Source organism: Bufo bufo, chromosome 9 (genome assembly GCF_905171765.1).
Source record: "Bufo bufo chromosome 9, aBufBuf1.1, whole genome shotgun sequence".
In the NCBI taxonomy this organism is placed as follows: domain Eukaryota; kingdom Metazoa; phylum Chordata; class Amphibia; order Anura; family Bufonidae; genus Bufo; species Bufo bufo.
The window spans coordinates 91,041,196-91,054,661 of NC_053397.1; the positions used below are offsets into that span (position 1 = coordinate 91,041,196).

Here is a 13,466-nt window from a genome sequence, read left to right on the forward strand (position 1 = left end):
CAGCTGATAGTCCTACTGAATAGACTGTTAGAATTTGTATTATGGCAAGAAAAAAGCAGCTAAGTAAAGAAAAACGAGTGGCCATCATTACTTTAAGAAATGAAGGTCAGTCAGTCAGCCGAAGAATTGGGAAAACTTTGAAAGTAAGGGCTATTTGACCATGAAGGAGAGTGATGGGGTGCTGCGCCAGATGACCTGGCCTCCACAGTCACCGGACCTGAACCCAATCGAGATGGTTTGGGGTGAGCTGGACCGCAGTGTGAAGGCAAAAGGGCCAACAAGTGCTAAGCATCTCTGGGAACTCCTTCAAGACTGTTGGAAGACCATTTCAGGGGACTACCTCTTGAAGCTCATCAAGAGAATGCCAAGAGTGTGCAAAGCAGTAATCAAAGCAAAAGGTGGCTACTTTGAAGAACCTAGAATATGACATATTTTCAGTTGTTTCACACTTGTTTGTTATGTATATAATTCCACATGTGTTAATTCATAGTTTTGATGCCTTCATAGTCATGAAAATAAAGAAAACTCTTTGAATGAGAAGGTGTGTCCAAACTTTTGGTCTGTACTGTATATATAAATATACACTGCTCAAAAAAATAAAGGGAACGCTTAAACAACACAATGTAACTCCAAGTCAATCACACTTCTGTGAAATCAAACTGTCCACTTAGGAAGCAACACTGAGTGACAATCAATTTCACATGCTATTGTGCAAATGGGATAGACAACAGGTGGAAATTATAGGCAAACATCAAAACACCCCCAATAAAGGAGTGGTTCTGCAGGTGCTGACCACAGACCTCTTCTCAGTTCCTATGCTTCCTGGCTGATGTTTTGGTCACTTTTGAATGCTGGCGGTGCTTTCACTCTAGTGGTAGCATGAGACGGAGTCTACAACCCACACAAGTGGCTCAGGTAGTGCAGCTTATCCAGGATGGCACATCAATGCGAGCTGTGGCAAGAAGGTTTGCTGTGTCTGTCAGCGTAGTGTCCAGAGCATGGAGGCGCTACCAGGAGACAGGCCAGTACATCAGGAGACGTGGAGGAGGCCGTAGGAGGGCAACAACCCAGCAGCAGGACCGCTACCTCCGCCTTTGTGCAAGGAGGAACAGGAGGAGCACTGCCAGAACCCTGCAAAATGACCTCCAGCAGGCCACAAATGTGCATGTGTCTGCTCAAACGATCAGAAACAGACTCCATGAGGGTGATATGATGTTTGGCATTTGGCATTTGCCAGAGAACACCAAGATTGGCAAATTTGCCACTGGCGCCCTGTGCTCTTCACAGATGAAAGCAGGTTCACACTGAGCACATGTGACAGACGTGACAGAGTCTTGAGACGCCGTGGAGAACGTTCTGCTGCCTGCAACATCCTCCAGCATGACCGGTTTGGCATTGGGTCAGTAATGGTGTGGGGTGGCATTGCTTTGGAGGGCCGCACAGCCCTCCATGTGCTCGCCAGAGGTAGCCTGACTGCCATTGGGTACCGAGATGAGATCCTCAGACCCTTTGTGAGACCATATGCTGGTGCGGTTGGCCCTGGGTTCCTCCTAATGCAAGACAATGCTAGACCTCATGTGGCTGGAGTGTGTCAGCAGTTCCTGCAAGATGAAGGCATTGATGCTATGGACTGGCCCGCCCGTTCCCCAGACCTGAATCCAATTGAGCACATCTGGGACATCATGTCTCGCTCTATCCACCAACGTCACGTTGCACCACAGACTGTCCAGGAGTTGGCAGATGCTTTAGTCCAGGTCTGGGAGGAGATCCCTCAGGAGACCGTCCGCCACCTCATCATGGGGCATGCACAGGCGTTGTAGGGAGGTCATACAGGCACGTGGAGGCCACACACACACTACTGAGCCTCATTTTGACTTGTTTTAAGGACATCACATCAAAGTTGGATCAGCCTGTAGTGTGTTTTTCCACTTTAATTTTGAGTGTGACTCCAAATCCAGACCTCCATGGGTTGAAAAATTTGATTTCCATTTTTTTTATTTTTGTTGGATTTTGTTGTCAGCACATTCAAATATGTAAAGAACATAGTATTTCAGAAGAATATTTAATTAATTCAGATCTAGGATGTGTTATTTTTGTGTTCCCTTTATTTTTTTGAGCAGTGTATATATATATATATATATATATATATATACACTGCTCAAAAAAATAAAGGGAACACAAAAATAACACATCCTAGATCTGAGTTAATTAAATATTTTTCTGAAATACTTTGTTCTTTACATAGTTGAATGTGCTGACAACAAAATCACACAAAAATAAAAAAAATGGAAATCAAATTTTTCAACCCATGGAGGTCTGGATTTGGAGTCACACTCAAAATTTAAGTGGAAAAACACACTACAGGCTTATCCAACTTCGATGTAATGTCCTTAAAACAAGTCACTTGAGGCTCAGAGGATGGATACATGTTCTCATTCTGTTTATTTGAATGTCTCAACAGAAATCGAGACTCATCAGACCAGGCAACATTTATCCAGTCTTCAACAGTCCAATTTTGGTGAGCTTGTGCAAATTGTAGCCTCTTTTTCCTATTTGTAGTGGAGATGAGTGGTACCTGGTGGGGTCTTCTGCTGTTGTAGCCCATCCGCCTCAAGGTTGTGCGTGTTGTGGCTTCACAAATGCTTTGCTGCATACCTCGGTTGTGCACTGTGTTTGCAGTGCACACAATGTAAGTAAGAGAAGAGCAGGGGGGGCTGAACAGAGGTTAATCAGGGCCCACCCAAGCCCCAGATAGGGACTTGGGACAGAAGATAAGCCATACTGCAGGTGTTGTAGGGTGCGGGGCCTTCCATCTACTCCGCCCCTGCCACCAGCCCCGTAGCAATTGAGTGGTCTGCCTGTATTGGCGGTACACCACTGGTGCTGTATATACAAAATATCTGTACACACTGCATTTATTATACCTCTTTTGTGTGCCATGGCTGTTTTGAAATCCCAGTCCGGCCGTGATGGCATACAATATAGAAGGTAGCAGCAAGAACAGTTCATGGAGCAAGGGGAGGGGCCAGGAATGGGTAGTGGAAGAGGCTATAAATGGGACATGAGAGACTAATTTAGATTCATGCTATGGGGTCAGTGATTTCAATGTACACCCCTGCTGGGACCCCTGTCGATCATATGTTTGAGAAGGCAAAGGCGCTCACAGCTGAAGCCTTGTCTAGCTTTTCCATGTTACGTCACATTCATCAATCGCATGGTCTAGGTGCAGCTCATCCCCATTGAAGAGAATGGGGCTAAACTGCGATACCGGGCACAGCCACTATGCAATGTATGGTGCTGTGCTTGGTTTGTTGAGAGAAGGCCGCGGCTCAGTAGAAAACTCCCGGAAAATAACTTTAAAGTGGAAACTCCAAATGTCCAAGACTAGAGTTCTTTGATAGACTGCATTTAGCATAAATGACCTACACCAATAAGCAATAGCATTCAAACCACTGACATGTGAATAGCTTTGATTACATATACCCATGCTGAACCCTGTCATTCTCCAAAAATGCTTACAATATCCACTTGGGGAAGAGATGGCCTAAGGATTCAGTAAGCGAAAAAAGCAAGACATACATCTTTTACGTACTTAGAATGCTTTTTGTTTTTATTCCTAAGAAATCAGCAGTATGAATGGCTTAATGTACCTCAGCTAGCAATGTATGGGGGTCTGGCAATACAATCTTATGGTCTGTGAGTGAGTGGCAGTGGCACCTCTCTCCAGCTCTGTCTGACAAACATGAAATGATTGCAGGACACATGATATGAGATCGCAGGTGTGTTCCGGCATGAGTGACATATGAAATTACAACCATAGATAACTTGCATAACCCAAATATAACAATAGCCACTAGATGGCATCAAAGTACATTAATTATAGTGGAAAACAGATATAGCACTCAACACAATTAATAGGAATCCTAGCTGAAATCCATTAGCTGGGACAGCACATACTCAGTGATTCCTAACATTTTTCGTATTAACTATGTTCCCTCTTTGTGGGTATGCTCAGATACATTTATTTTTGTATTGGTTGTCACATTTAGAGATTCTTTGATTTAATTTTGATCATGTTTTGAATTACAGTTTATTTGTAATCACGTGTTCAGGGATTGAAATGCATTTTGGGCATATGAAATTTTCACCTTTTGGTGGTGGCATCATGTACAGGGGAATGTTTATATTTATTGTCCCCTGAGAGATTTCACTTAGTTTTTCAGTGTTTTTAACAGTTTATGTACATGTCATGTGCATGAATAAAGAATTATTATTTTTGTATGTGGTGAGGTGTACCACTTATATGTGATGGCTTTTTTGGTGGGTATACAATGATTCCTGACCTATCAATATCACTATAGTCACTAAGTCAGCTGTGGCTTTAAAGTTCTTTAAAGGGGTTGTCTCACCTTGTCTCTTCTGCTCTTCAGTCCAGGACTTTTGGTACTCTAGCGGGTGGTCCCTGTTAGTGTGACTGGCAGCTGAGGCAAGCGGTGCTGAGATGCAGTAACCCCACCACTTGTCTGGGTGTGCACTGTCTTAGGCAGCTAATGATTTAATAGCAGCCTGGGTCTGCTCAGGAAAAACAATAGCAGCCTCAGCTAGTCTGTTGGATTCTCTTGCTTGCCACCCTCTTTTATTGACTTAAACTGCTGGTTCCTGCCATTGCCGGGAGCAGCTCACAGTATATCAGGTGGCCGGGACAGGAGGGAGATACTGCGCATGAGTGGCTATATGCCCTCTCTCTCATGATCTTGGCCACCACAGAGGCAGATACTTTACAACCAACTGAGCAGATGTTGCCAACGCTGCTGGATTGCAGCGGTGGCTATAACCCCTGACGAGTAGTCTATAAATGACTACAAAATGACACTTTACCAGAATAGGAGGAAATATTGTATGAAGAAGTATATTAGTTAGTTTTATTGTATATTATAGGGTTCTATTTAACATATATAATAATGTTGAAAGTGAGACAATCCCTTTAAAGATACATTACAACCTACTTTACACATGAGAAATGTTCATAGTCAAGCACGTCTGGTGGTTTGCAACTTCCATTATGTAATGGACAATCTGACCAACTCCCTACAAGCCTTTTCTGCAGGCCTTTTCAACCCCAGTGCTCTTGTTTTTCAGTGCAGTGTATTATATCGATCAAGCAATCGCATTGTCTAGCAGGCATATCAGGCATCTACTTCCTCTGCCATAGCAGTACACCAACTGCACAGTATTTGCAGGTCTGGGGTCTGATCATTTAAAGGTCTGTCTGTAAACTCATAATTTAATGACCTATTTTGGGATCTGTGGTCTGATTATTTAGGTGTCTCGGGTCTGATTTTAGGGCTATGGTCTCAGGTAACATAACTTATCAATGCATAAAAGGGTTATCCAAGAGTCGAAAAACATGGCTTCTTCTTTTCAAAAACAGCACCACAATAAACACAACTCAGCAGTGTCATTGTGCAGCATGCTGGCCATCAGGGGAGGTGCAGGGATTCGCTGGAACTGGAGAGGATGGGATAGTAGCAGTGGCAATGAGGGTGGTTGTAGTCCTCACTGTGGCTAATCCTTCTCCCTTTAGCACTCCCTGGGCCATGCATGCAGTCACTGGAGGGGCACAACCCTTCTTCCCCTCAGGGCACTCCTTAGTATTGGGAGCTCCTGTGTGATGGTGCCTGGGGTGCCCTTGGTGTTAGTAATGTGTGGTGATGGGGTGCAAGGCAGGAGGTCTGAGCCAGACAATAGCTGATGGCAGAACAAGACAGTAAGCAGACCGTATTTTGGAGTAACAAGTCCAAGGCACTTTACTGAGGTCGTTTTGGCAGTTCATAAACAAAATCATTGGCTGTAATAAGTTCTGTTTTTCTTCACAGTAAATACACAATTTTTCCAAGGCTGAATATGGGCCAGCAGGCTGAAAATGCATTGCGAATGGCAAGGGCTATTTGTTTACTTTTGGACACTGTAAGGCGGATCCCAGAGACATCTTTGGCTCTGATGGGCTGCATTTAGCATTGCCCTACCCTTCTAAAGACCACCCATTAGTGCTGGTGACGTCACTGGGCTCACTGCTAGGTGGAAGCTTTCGCCTAGCCTTCCCATGGAGAGCTCGTTATGTCACCAGATCTCAAGAAAATTCCCTTGCCCTGAGTGATTCAGCGCAGGGCAAGGAGGAGCATTGGAGCTTGAAAAGCTCTAGTTCTCCACTTATTCACGGTGAATGAGTGCAGATAGGTTTGGGTCCGGGTTCAGGTCTGAAACTGGACAACCCCTTTAATGGCACGATAACTAAATTGTTTATCTATGTTCAGCTCTTTAAATCACACAAACGATATAGAAAAGTACATGAATCCTTTTAGCAGTGAATTAACTCTTTAGCAGTGATAAACTGGGTCACTGCAATTGACACAAAATCCTGACACAGCTCCGTAGACCTGACTATAAAAAAGTTATGGGGACAGAATATGGCAATGAAAAAGTTTATATATTTTTTCTGTATTAAAACACAAGAAAAACTATATAAATGTGGTGTCATTGTAATTGTACTGACCCGGAAAAAAAAGGTAACAACAGTTGCCTCATAGTGAACGCTGTCAGGGCCGTCTTTAACAAGGGGCAAAAGGGGCAGCTGCCCCGGGCCCAGTTGCTCCTGGGGGTCCAAGGCAGCTCCCTCTTGACCCCTGCTGGCCAATGCCCTAGGTGTCAGGCTGTCAGCTACACAGGGGGGTGCTGCCATGCCATGGCTGCCGATGTAACGTTATACATCCCTACCCTCGTCATGCAGCGCCGCGCAGGCGCACAACGATGGGTTAGGGAAATTTCAGAAATTTCACAGCAGAGTGCGCATGCGCCAGGAGCCTCGCCGGCGATTAGGGTAGGTAAAAATTATGGGCTAGTGCGCAGGTGCGGTGATCGGATGGATGTTCTCAGCTGGACACCGGCCGACACTGCGCATGCGCCGGGAGCCTCACCAGCGGTTAGGGAAGGGAAAAATTACGTACGGGCCAGCGCTTTTTCCCTACCCTAACCGCTGGTGAAGCTCCCAGCGCATGCGCAGTGTCGTTCGGTGTCCAGCTGAGAACATCCATCCGATCACCGTGCCTGCGCACTGGCCCATCATTTTTCCCTACCCTAACCGCCAGCGAGGTTTCCGGTGCATGCGCACTCTGCTGTGAAATTTCCCTAACCCGTCGTTGTGCGCCTGTGCTGTGCTGCACACCTCCTCACGTCATGTTCGGTGGGACCGGAAGTGATGAGGGTAGAGCAATCTCACAAAGTAGGGAAGTATAACGTTACACCGGCACTCCAGGCAGCGAACTGTGACAGCTGTGATTCTCTTGGGAGAAAAGACCTTAGATGACATCATCACCATGTGACCAGTAACCTAGCAATATTACTGGTCACATGGCTATGAGGCAATCAAAGGTACTTTCTATCAGGAGTGTTGCTATAGGATAAGTTTGCCTTAGCTGCGGAGCTTTTTTTGTGAAGATTACATCAGGAAAAGGTGACAGGGGCTGTTATACTAATATACTGTAAGCTACTGTATACTGTGGGGTGCTGTATACTGTGTGGTGCTATACTGCTTTACTGTATACTGTGGGGTGCTGTATACGGTGGGGTGCGCTATACTGCTCTACTGTATACTGTGGGGTGCTGTATACTGTGGGGTGTTGTATACTGTGGGGTGCTCTATACTGTGGGGTGTTGTATACTCTGGGGTGCTATACTGCTCTACTGTATATGGTGGGGTGCTTTATATTGTGGGGGGCTGTATATTGTGGGGTGCTGTATACTGTGGGGTGCTATACTTCTCTACTGTATACTGTAGGGTGCTGTATACTGTGGGGTGCTATACTGCTTTACTGTATACCTGGGGTGCTGTATACTGTGGGGTGCTGTATAGTGTGGGGTGCTATACTGCTCTACTGTATAATGTGAGGTGCTGTATATTGTGGGGTGCTGTATACTGTGAGGTGCTGTATACCGTGAGTTACTGTATAGTGTGGGGTGCTATACTGCTCTACTGTTTACTGTGGGGTGCTGTATACTGTGAGGTGCTGTATTCTGTATAGTTTGGGGGTACTGTATACCGTGAGGTGCTGTATACCGTGAGGTGCTGTATACTGTGGGGTGCTGTATAGTGTGGGGTGCTATACTGCTCTACTGTATACTGTGAGGTGCTGTATATTGTGGGGTGCTATATACTGTGAGGTGCTGTATACCGTGAGTTACTGTATAGTGTGGGGTGCTATACTGCTCTACTGTATACTGTGAGGTGCTGTATATTGTGGGGTGCTATACTTCTCTACTGTATACTGTGAGGTGCTGTATACTGTACAGTATGGGGTGCTGTATACTGTGGGGTGCTGTATACTGTGGGGTGCTATACTGCTCTACTGTATACTGTGGGGTGCTATACTGCTCTACTATACACTGTGGGGTGCTGTATACTGTGGAGTGCTGTATACTGTGGGGTGCTGTATACTGTATAGTGTGGGGTGCTGTACAATATAGGGTGATATACTGCATACTGTGGGGTGCTGTATACTATAGGGTGCTATACTGCATACTGTGGGGTGCTGTATACTATAGGGTGCTATACTGCATACTGTGCGGTGCTGGGGTACACTGCAATGCTAGGGTGAGCAGAGTCCCGGTCTCCTTCCTTCAGAGCGGGACTCGGCTCACCCTCCTTCCTTCACAGCTGCCCAGAGCACTGATCCTGAGCCACTGGAGTCTTCAGAACTGGAAGTATTTACAGTCATTCACTGTACTCTACCAGGTGTGTGGATTTTTTTGTGTGTCTGTGTGTGTTGTGGTGGAGGGCGTGATTGCATGCTAGGGTGTGGGAAGGCAGGATCCAGGGGGCCCAAGTAAATTTTTGCCCAGGGTCCAATCAATATTAAAAACGGCCCTGAACGCTGTAAAAACAAAACCTGTAAAACTGTGGTGGAATTGTGTTTTTTTTTCCAATTCCACCCCGTTTGGAATGTTGTTATAGCTTCCCACTAAATTGTATGTAACATAAATGGTACCATTGGAATGTGCAACTTCACAAAAAAACAACCCTTCCTACTGCTATGTGAATGACAAATAAAAAAGTTATGGCTTTAGAAAGGCAGTACTCAAAGGCAAAAATGCAAAAACTGACAACCCAAGGGGTAAATAAGAAAAAAGCTCCAAATCATCATGGTAAAGTCTTCTTAGGATGTATAATCTTTCTTTTAAAAACATTTTGCTTTACAGAATCAACTAAACTGGATGAGAAGAGGATATGCTCTTGAAGATGTGTTTTCTGATCAATATAATAGTAAGAAGTTCATATTAGAAAACTTACAGTGTATATGCAATGGTTATCTGAAGAACTGAACTGAACAAAAGCTGAAGAAACATTATTTATCAATTTGATTTAATATGATATAGCATTATTGTATTACCTTAGTCATGATTTAAGGAGAAAAACAAAGTGTAACATTTCTAAAAAATGTAATAAAACAATGTAAAATAAGTAAATGTGGTTTTATATTAATTCAAATTGCCTTTATATATAAAAAGTCAATTCAATTGTTACCAGAAATAAATGAAAATCTTTTTCAAGCACCTTCTGTTAATAGGATAATTAAACCTGTAAACCTAGGGCAAACGTGTAAATGACTATCCATACATTTTCATACATTTCTTGTTCTTTAAATGAATTCCCCATCTTACACTGATTAATTGTATTCTCTATTGTAAATGGGGTCGCAGCTTAAACATTTGTAAAATACATGCGTTTCTGCAGCACAAAGCTACCACTTATGTGAACAAACTAAATACAAATATTATACAGGCTAATTGAGATGATAGGCAACTGTCCATTCGTGGCCAGGAGTTTTGAGACTGACACAAATTTTGGTTTTCATAAATTTTATGGTGGCAATTTGCATTAAAAGGTTTTTCCAAGATTTTTATACTAATGACCTATACTCAGTACAGGTCATAAGTATCTGATCGGTGTGGGTCTGACAACCAGGACCCCGCCGATCAGCTGTTTTGAGAAAGCATCGGCCTTCTTGTGAGCACCTCTGCCTTCTGACAGCAAACTATGCACAGTGCCGTACATGGTATAGTGGCTGTGCTTGGTATTGCGCTCAGCCCCATTCACTTGAATAGGGCTGAGCTGTTTATAGGCCATTTGACACATGAAAGTGTCATCACTTGGTCTAGGAAAAGCTGTAGAAGGCCGCGGTGCTCACAGGAGTGCTGGTACCTTCTCCAAAAGCTGATCGGCAGCTTTGCAAAGTGATCCATTACCATGAAAATTAATTTAATTCCCCCAAAAAGCAATTTGATTGCATTTCAGCCCTGCCACAAAATGACCTGCTAACATCATTTCACAGAAGTTCTCATTAGCTCAGGAGAATGTGCTAACGAGCACAAGGCAGCTGATATCACTTTGTCATACTGAATGAATAAAAATAGTAGATTGGTTGCTTTAAAAGGGGTGGTAGCGCTCGAAATAATTGTGTTCTGTTAGCCCCAGTTACCTCCAAGGAAACACGTGCAGTCATTATTGTTTTGCATCAAAAGGGCTTCACAGGCAATAACATTGCTGCATGTAAGATTGTATCTAAATAAACCATGTATTGGATCATTAAGAATTTCAAGAAGAGAGGTTCAATTGCTGTGAAGATGGCTTCAGATCACCCAAGAAAGTTAGGAAATGCAAGGGCAGCTCATAAAGGGGATTCAGCTATGGTATGGGATTGGGTCACCACCAGGGCAGAGCTTGCTCAGGAATGGCAGCAGGCTGGTGTGAGTGCACCTATACGAACAGTGAGGTGAAGGGTTTTGGAGGATGATGTGGTGTCAAGAAGGGCTAAGAAACCATTCACGTAAGGGGGTTGCTTCTAATTCAAGTGAGCACACTCAAAATTAAGTATCTATGCCTATGGTATCAAAACACTCTCCAAGAGCAAATTCTCCCAACTATCCAGGAGCAATTTGGTGATAAACAATGCATTTACCAGCATGATAGAACACCATAGCACAAGGTAGAAATAACAACCGTGACTCAATCCCATTGAGAATCTTTGGTCAAGCCCCAAAAAGTGGATGGACAAACACAGAAAAATTTTAATAAACTTCAAGCACTAACTAGGCAAGAATGGGTTGCTATCAGCCAGGATAGCAACCCAGAAGCAGATATCCACCATAGAAGTGTTGTAAAAAAGAAGGCTCAGCCCTGGAAATATTGAGTCTCTACATAAACCTGGTGTATTTGTCAATAAAAGTTAAATGCTTATAATTGTACTTCAGTTTACCATTTGACAAAAAGATCTAAAAACATGGAAGAACCAGAATCCATGAATACATGATGTCATCAGAATTTAATGGTGCAGCTTTTCTCTATGCTTCACACTTTCAGGGGAAGGTTGATTCTTAAGGGACTAGACTTAGGGCTCATTCACATGTTTGCTAAATATTTTCATTGTTCTGCTCCATCATAAGAACAAAACACTGAAAATTGCTAAGGCCTCATGCACACGGCCGTTGTGCGGCTGTTCCGTGCATTGGTGACCGGGCCCCAATACACGGGCAACATCTGTGTGGTGGCCGGGATGGATCAAGACTCTTTCAACTTGAATGGGTACGTGATTCGTCCGCACTATAAAAAAATAGAACATGTACTATTTTTTTGCGGTGCGGAAGCACGGACAGAAACACCACTGCGGAAGCACTCCGTATGGCTTCTGTGGGGTTCCGTGCATCCGTTCCGCACTGCATCTCCGGACTGCGAACCCATTAAAGTGAATTGGTCCGCATCCATGATGCGTGGAGGACGCGGCCGGTGCCTGCATATTTGCGGGCCGCAATATGGCCACGGCCGTGCAACGCCCGTATGCATGAGGCCTAAAGCTGTTGTCCATTGAATAACTATAATTGGCCATTATGGAATCTGTTGGATTTCCAAGTGCAGTATGCTGTGCTAATGGAGCCTTTCTAACAGAGTCTAATGGAGCCTTTAATGTAGCTGTGAATGAAGCCTCACTCTATATTCTACAGCTGTGCTGCCTGTATCAGTGATAACAATCTGTATGACATCTAACCTTACTTTGGAGAGAAAGGGAAAAATGAGTAAACTCCCTAAATTTACTCTGGTTTCCTGGCATCCTCTATAAAAAAAAGTGCATGCTAGGTTGCAGGGCTGGCCTTAGGTTACACTCCGTGCAGCAAGTCTTTTTGACACCCCACCTACACACGCTTACCTCTGCAACCATTATAGGGTATTAAATACTCTAAATTAGTAGCAGTTTTTCTGGAGAGCCGGTTTCTCCATAGACTGGGGCTTTAGATTTCTTTGAGATAATTCCACTGCTGATGAGCTGTTTCTCAGCCACTGCTCCATCAAGTGGGTGTACATCCCAGAACACCTCCACAATTTTCACACTGAGGAAGAAATGATCTACAACCCTATGAAGGGACCCTATGAATGCTCACTACACCCATTGGGAAATACTGTGAAGGGTGTGGTTTCTAAAATAGGGTAAATTCTTTAGGCAGGTCCTACTCTAAACCTATCTTTGCCGTTGGACATCTACATTCAGGAGGGCAGACTCCTTCAAGTGTATATTACAGACAAAAATCTCAGAGAAAGATAAAGTAGTATACACTCGAAGGTGTGTCACCTTCAAGTATGAATGCTCTTCTGCCCTTCTATTTTATCTTGGGAGCAGCATTTTTGTGCACTTTTGCCTCGTCTATTCCACATGCGACCCTGATTAGGTGGTACAGGTAGCTGTGTGGACTCCTTTTCTCATTGGTTGCTTGGTGCACACAGCAGTAACAAGAAGCAGCACACTATATTTGCAGGGTCTGCTCTCCTAAATGTAGTTGCCCAACGGCATAGGTAGGTTTAAAGTAGGTTCTGCCTGACTTAGACCACCTTGGTGGTGGTAGGCGGGCACAGATAGGTTTTGATCAAAATATATTGGCTAAGAGTCTCAGATTTTATCAGAATGAAGGCTTAGATTTCAATGGCTGTCCCGCGGTCCCAGTACGGGGGAGATATTTCCCGCTCTCTGGCAGCTGTCCCTACTTTCATAGGAAGCAGAGACAGCTGCCTGTAATGATGAAGCAGAGAGCCGTCCGTCGGCTCCCTGCTCCATCATTCCTCCCCTGTGTGTGCTCTACACTGCAGATCTAGGCAGGGAGTGGTGAAGGGGGTAGGGCCCGCTGGCAGCTCTGTGTGTCCTGCTGTTGCTGCTGCTGGGGACTGAGGTAAGTATCTGCAGTTTTTTTTTTTTTACTGTCTGTGAAGGGGGCACTTTCCTGGGCATATTACTGTGAGTGGGCCCAACTGGGCATATTACTGCAAGGGGGCACAGTTGGGCATAGTACTGTCAGGGGGCACATAACTGGGCATATAACTGTGAGAGGGCACAACTGGGCATATTACTGTGAGGGGGCACGACTGGACA

At 44.4% G+C, this 13,466-nt stretch overlaps 1 protein-coding gene across 2 annotated transcripts in view; it reads left to right on the forward strand.

Annotated features, from left to right (window-relative positions):
* The window catches only part of LOC120979391 (coagulation factor XIII B chain-like), a 165,189-nt gene extending 155,675 nt beyond the window's left edge, over nucleotides 1-9,514 (forward strand). The window contains exon 9 of one of the 2 annotated variants that reach the window (XM_040408118.1): nucleotides 9,253-9,514. In XM_040408118.1, coding sequence (XP_040264052.1) covers nucleotides 9,253-9,254 — 2 coding nt within the window. In that variant the 3' untranslated portion in view covers nucleotides 9,255-9,514. Of the gene's footprint in view, nucleotides 1-5,139; nucleotides 5,280-9,252 lie in introns of those variants that run through there. The other variant, XM_040408117.1, reaches the window with a different exon arrangement.
* Nucleotides 9,515-13,466: the final 3,952 nt, after the last annotated feature.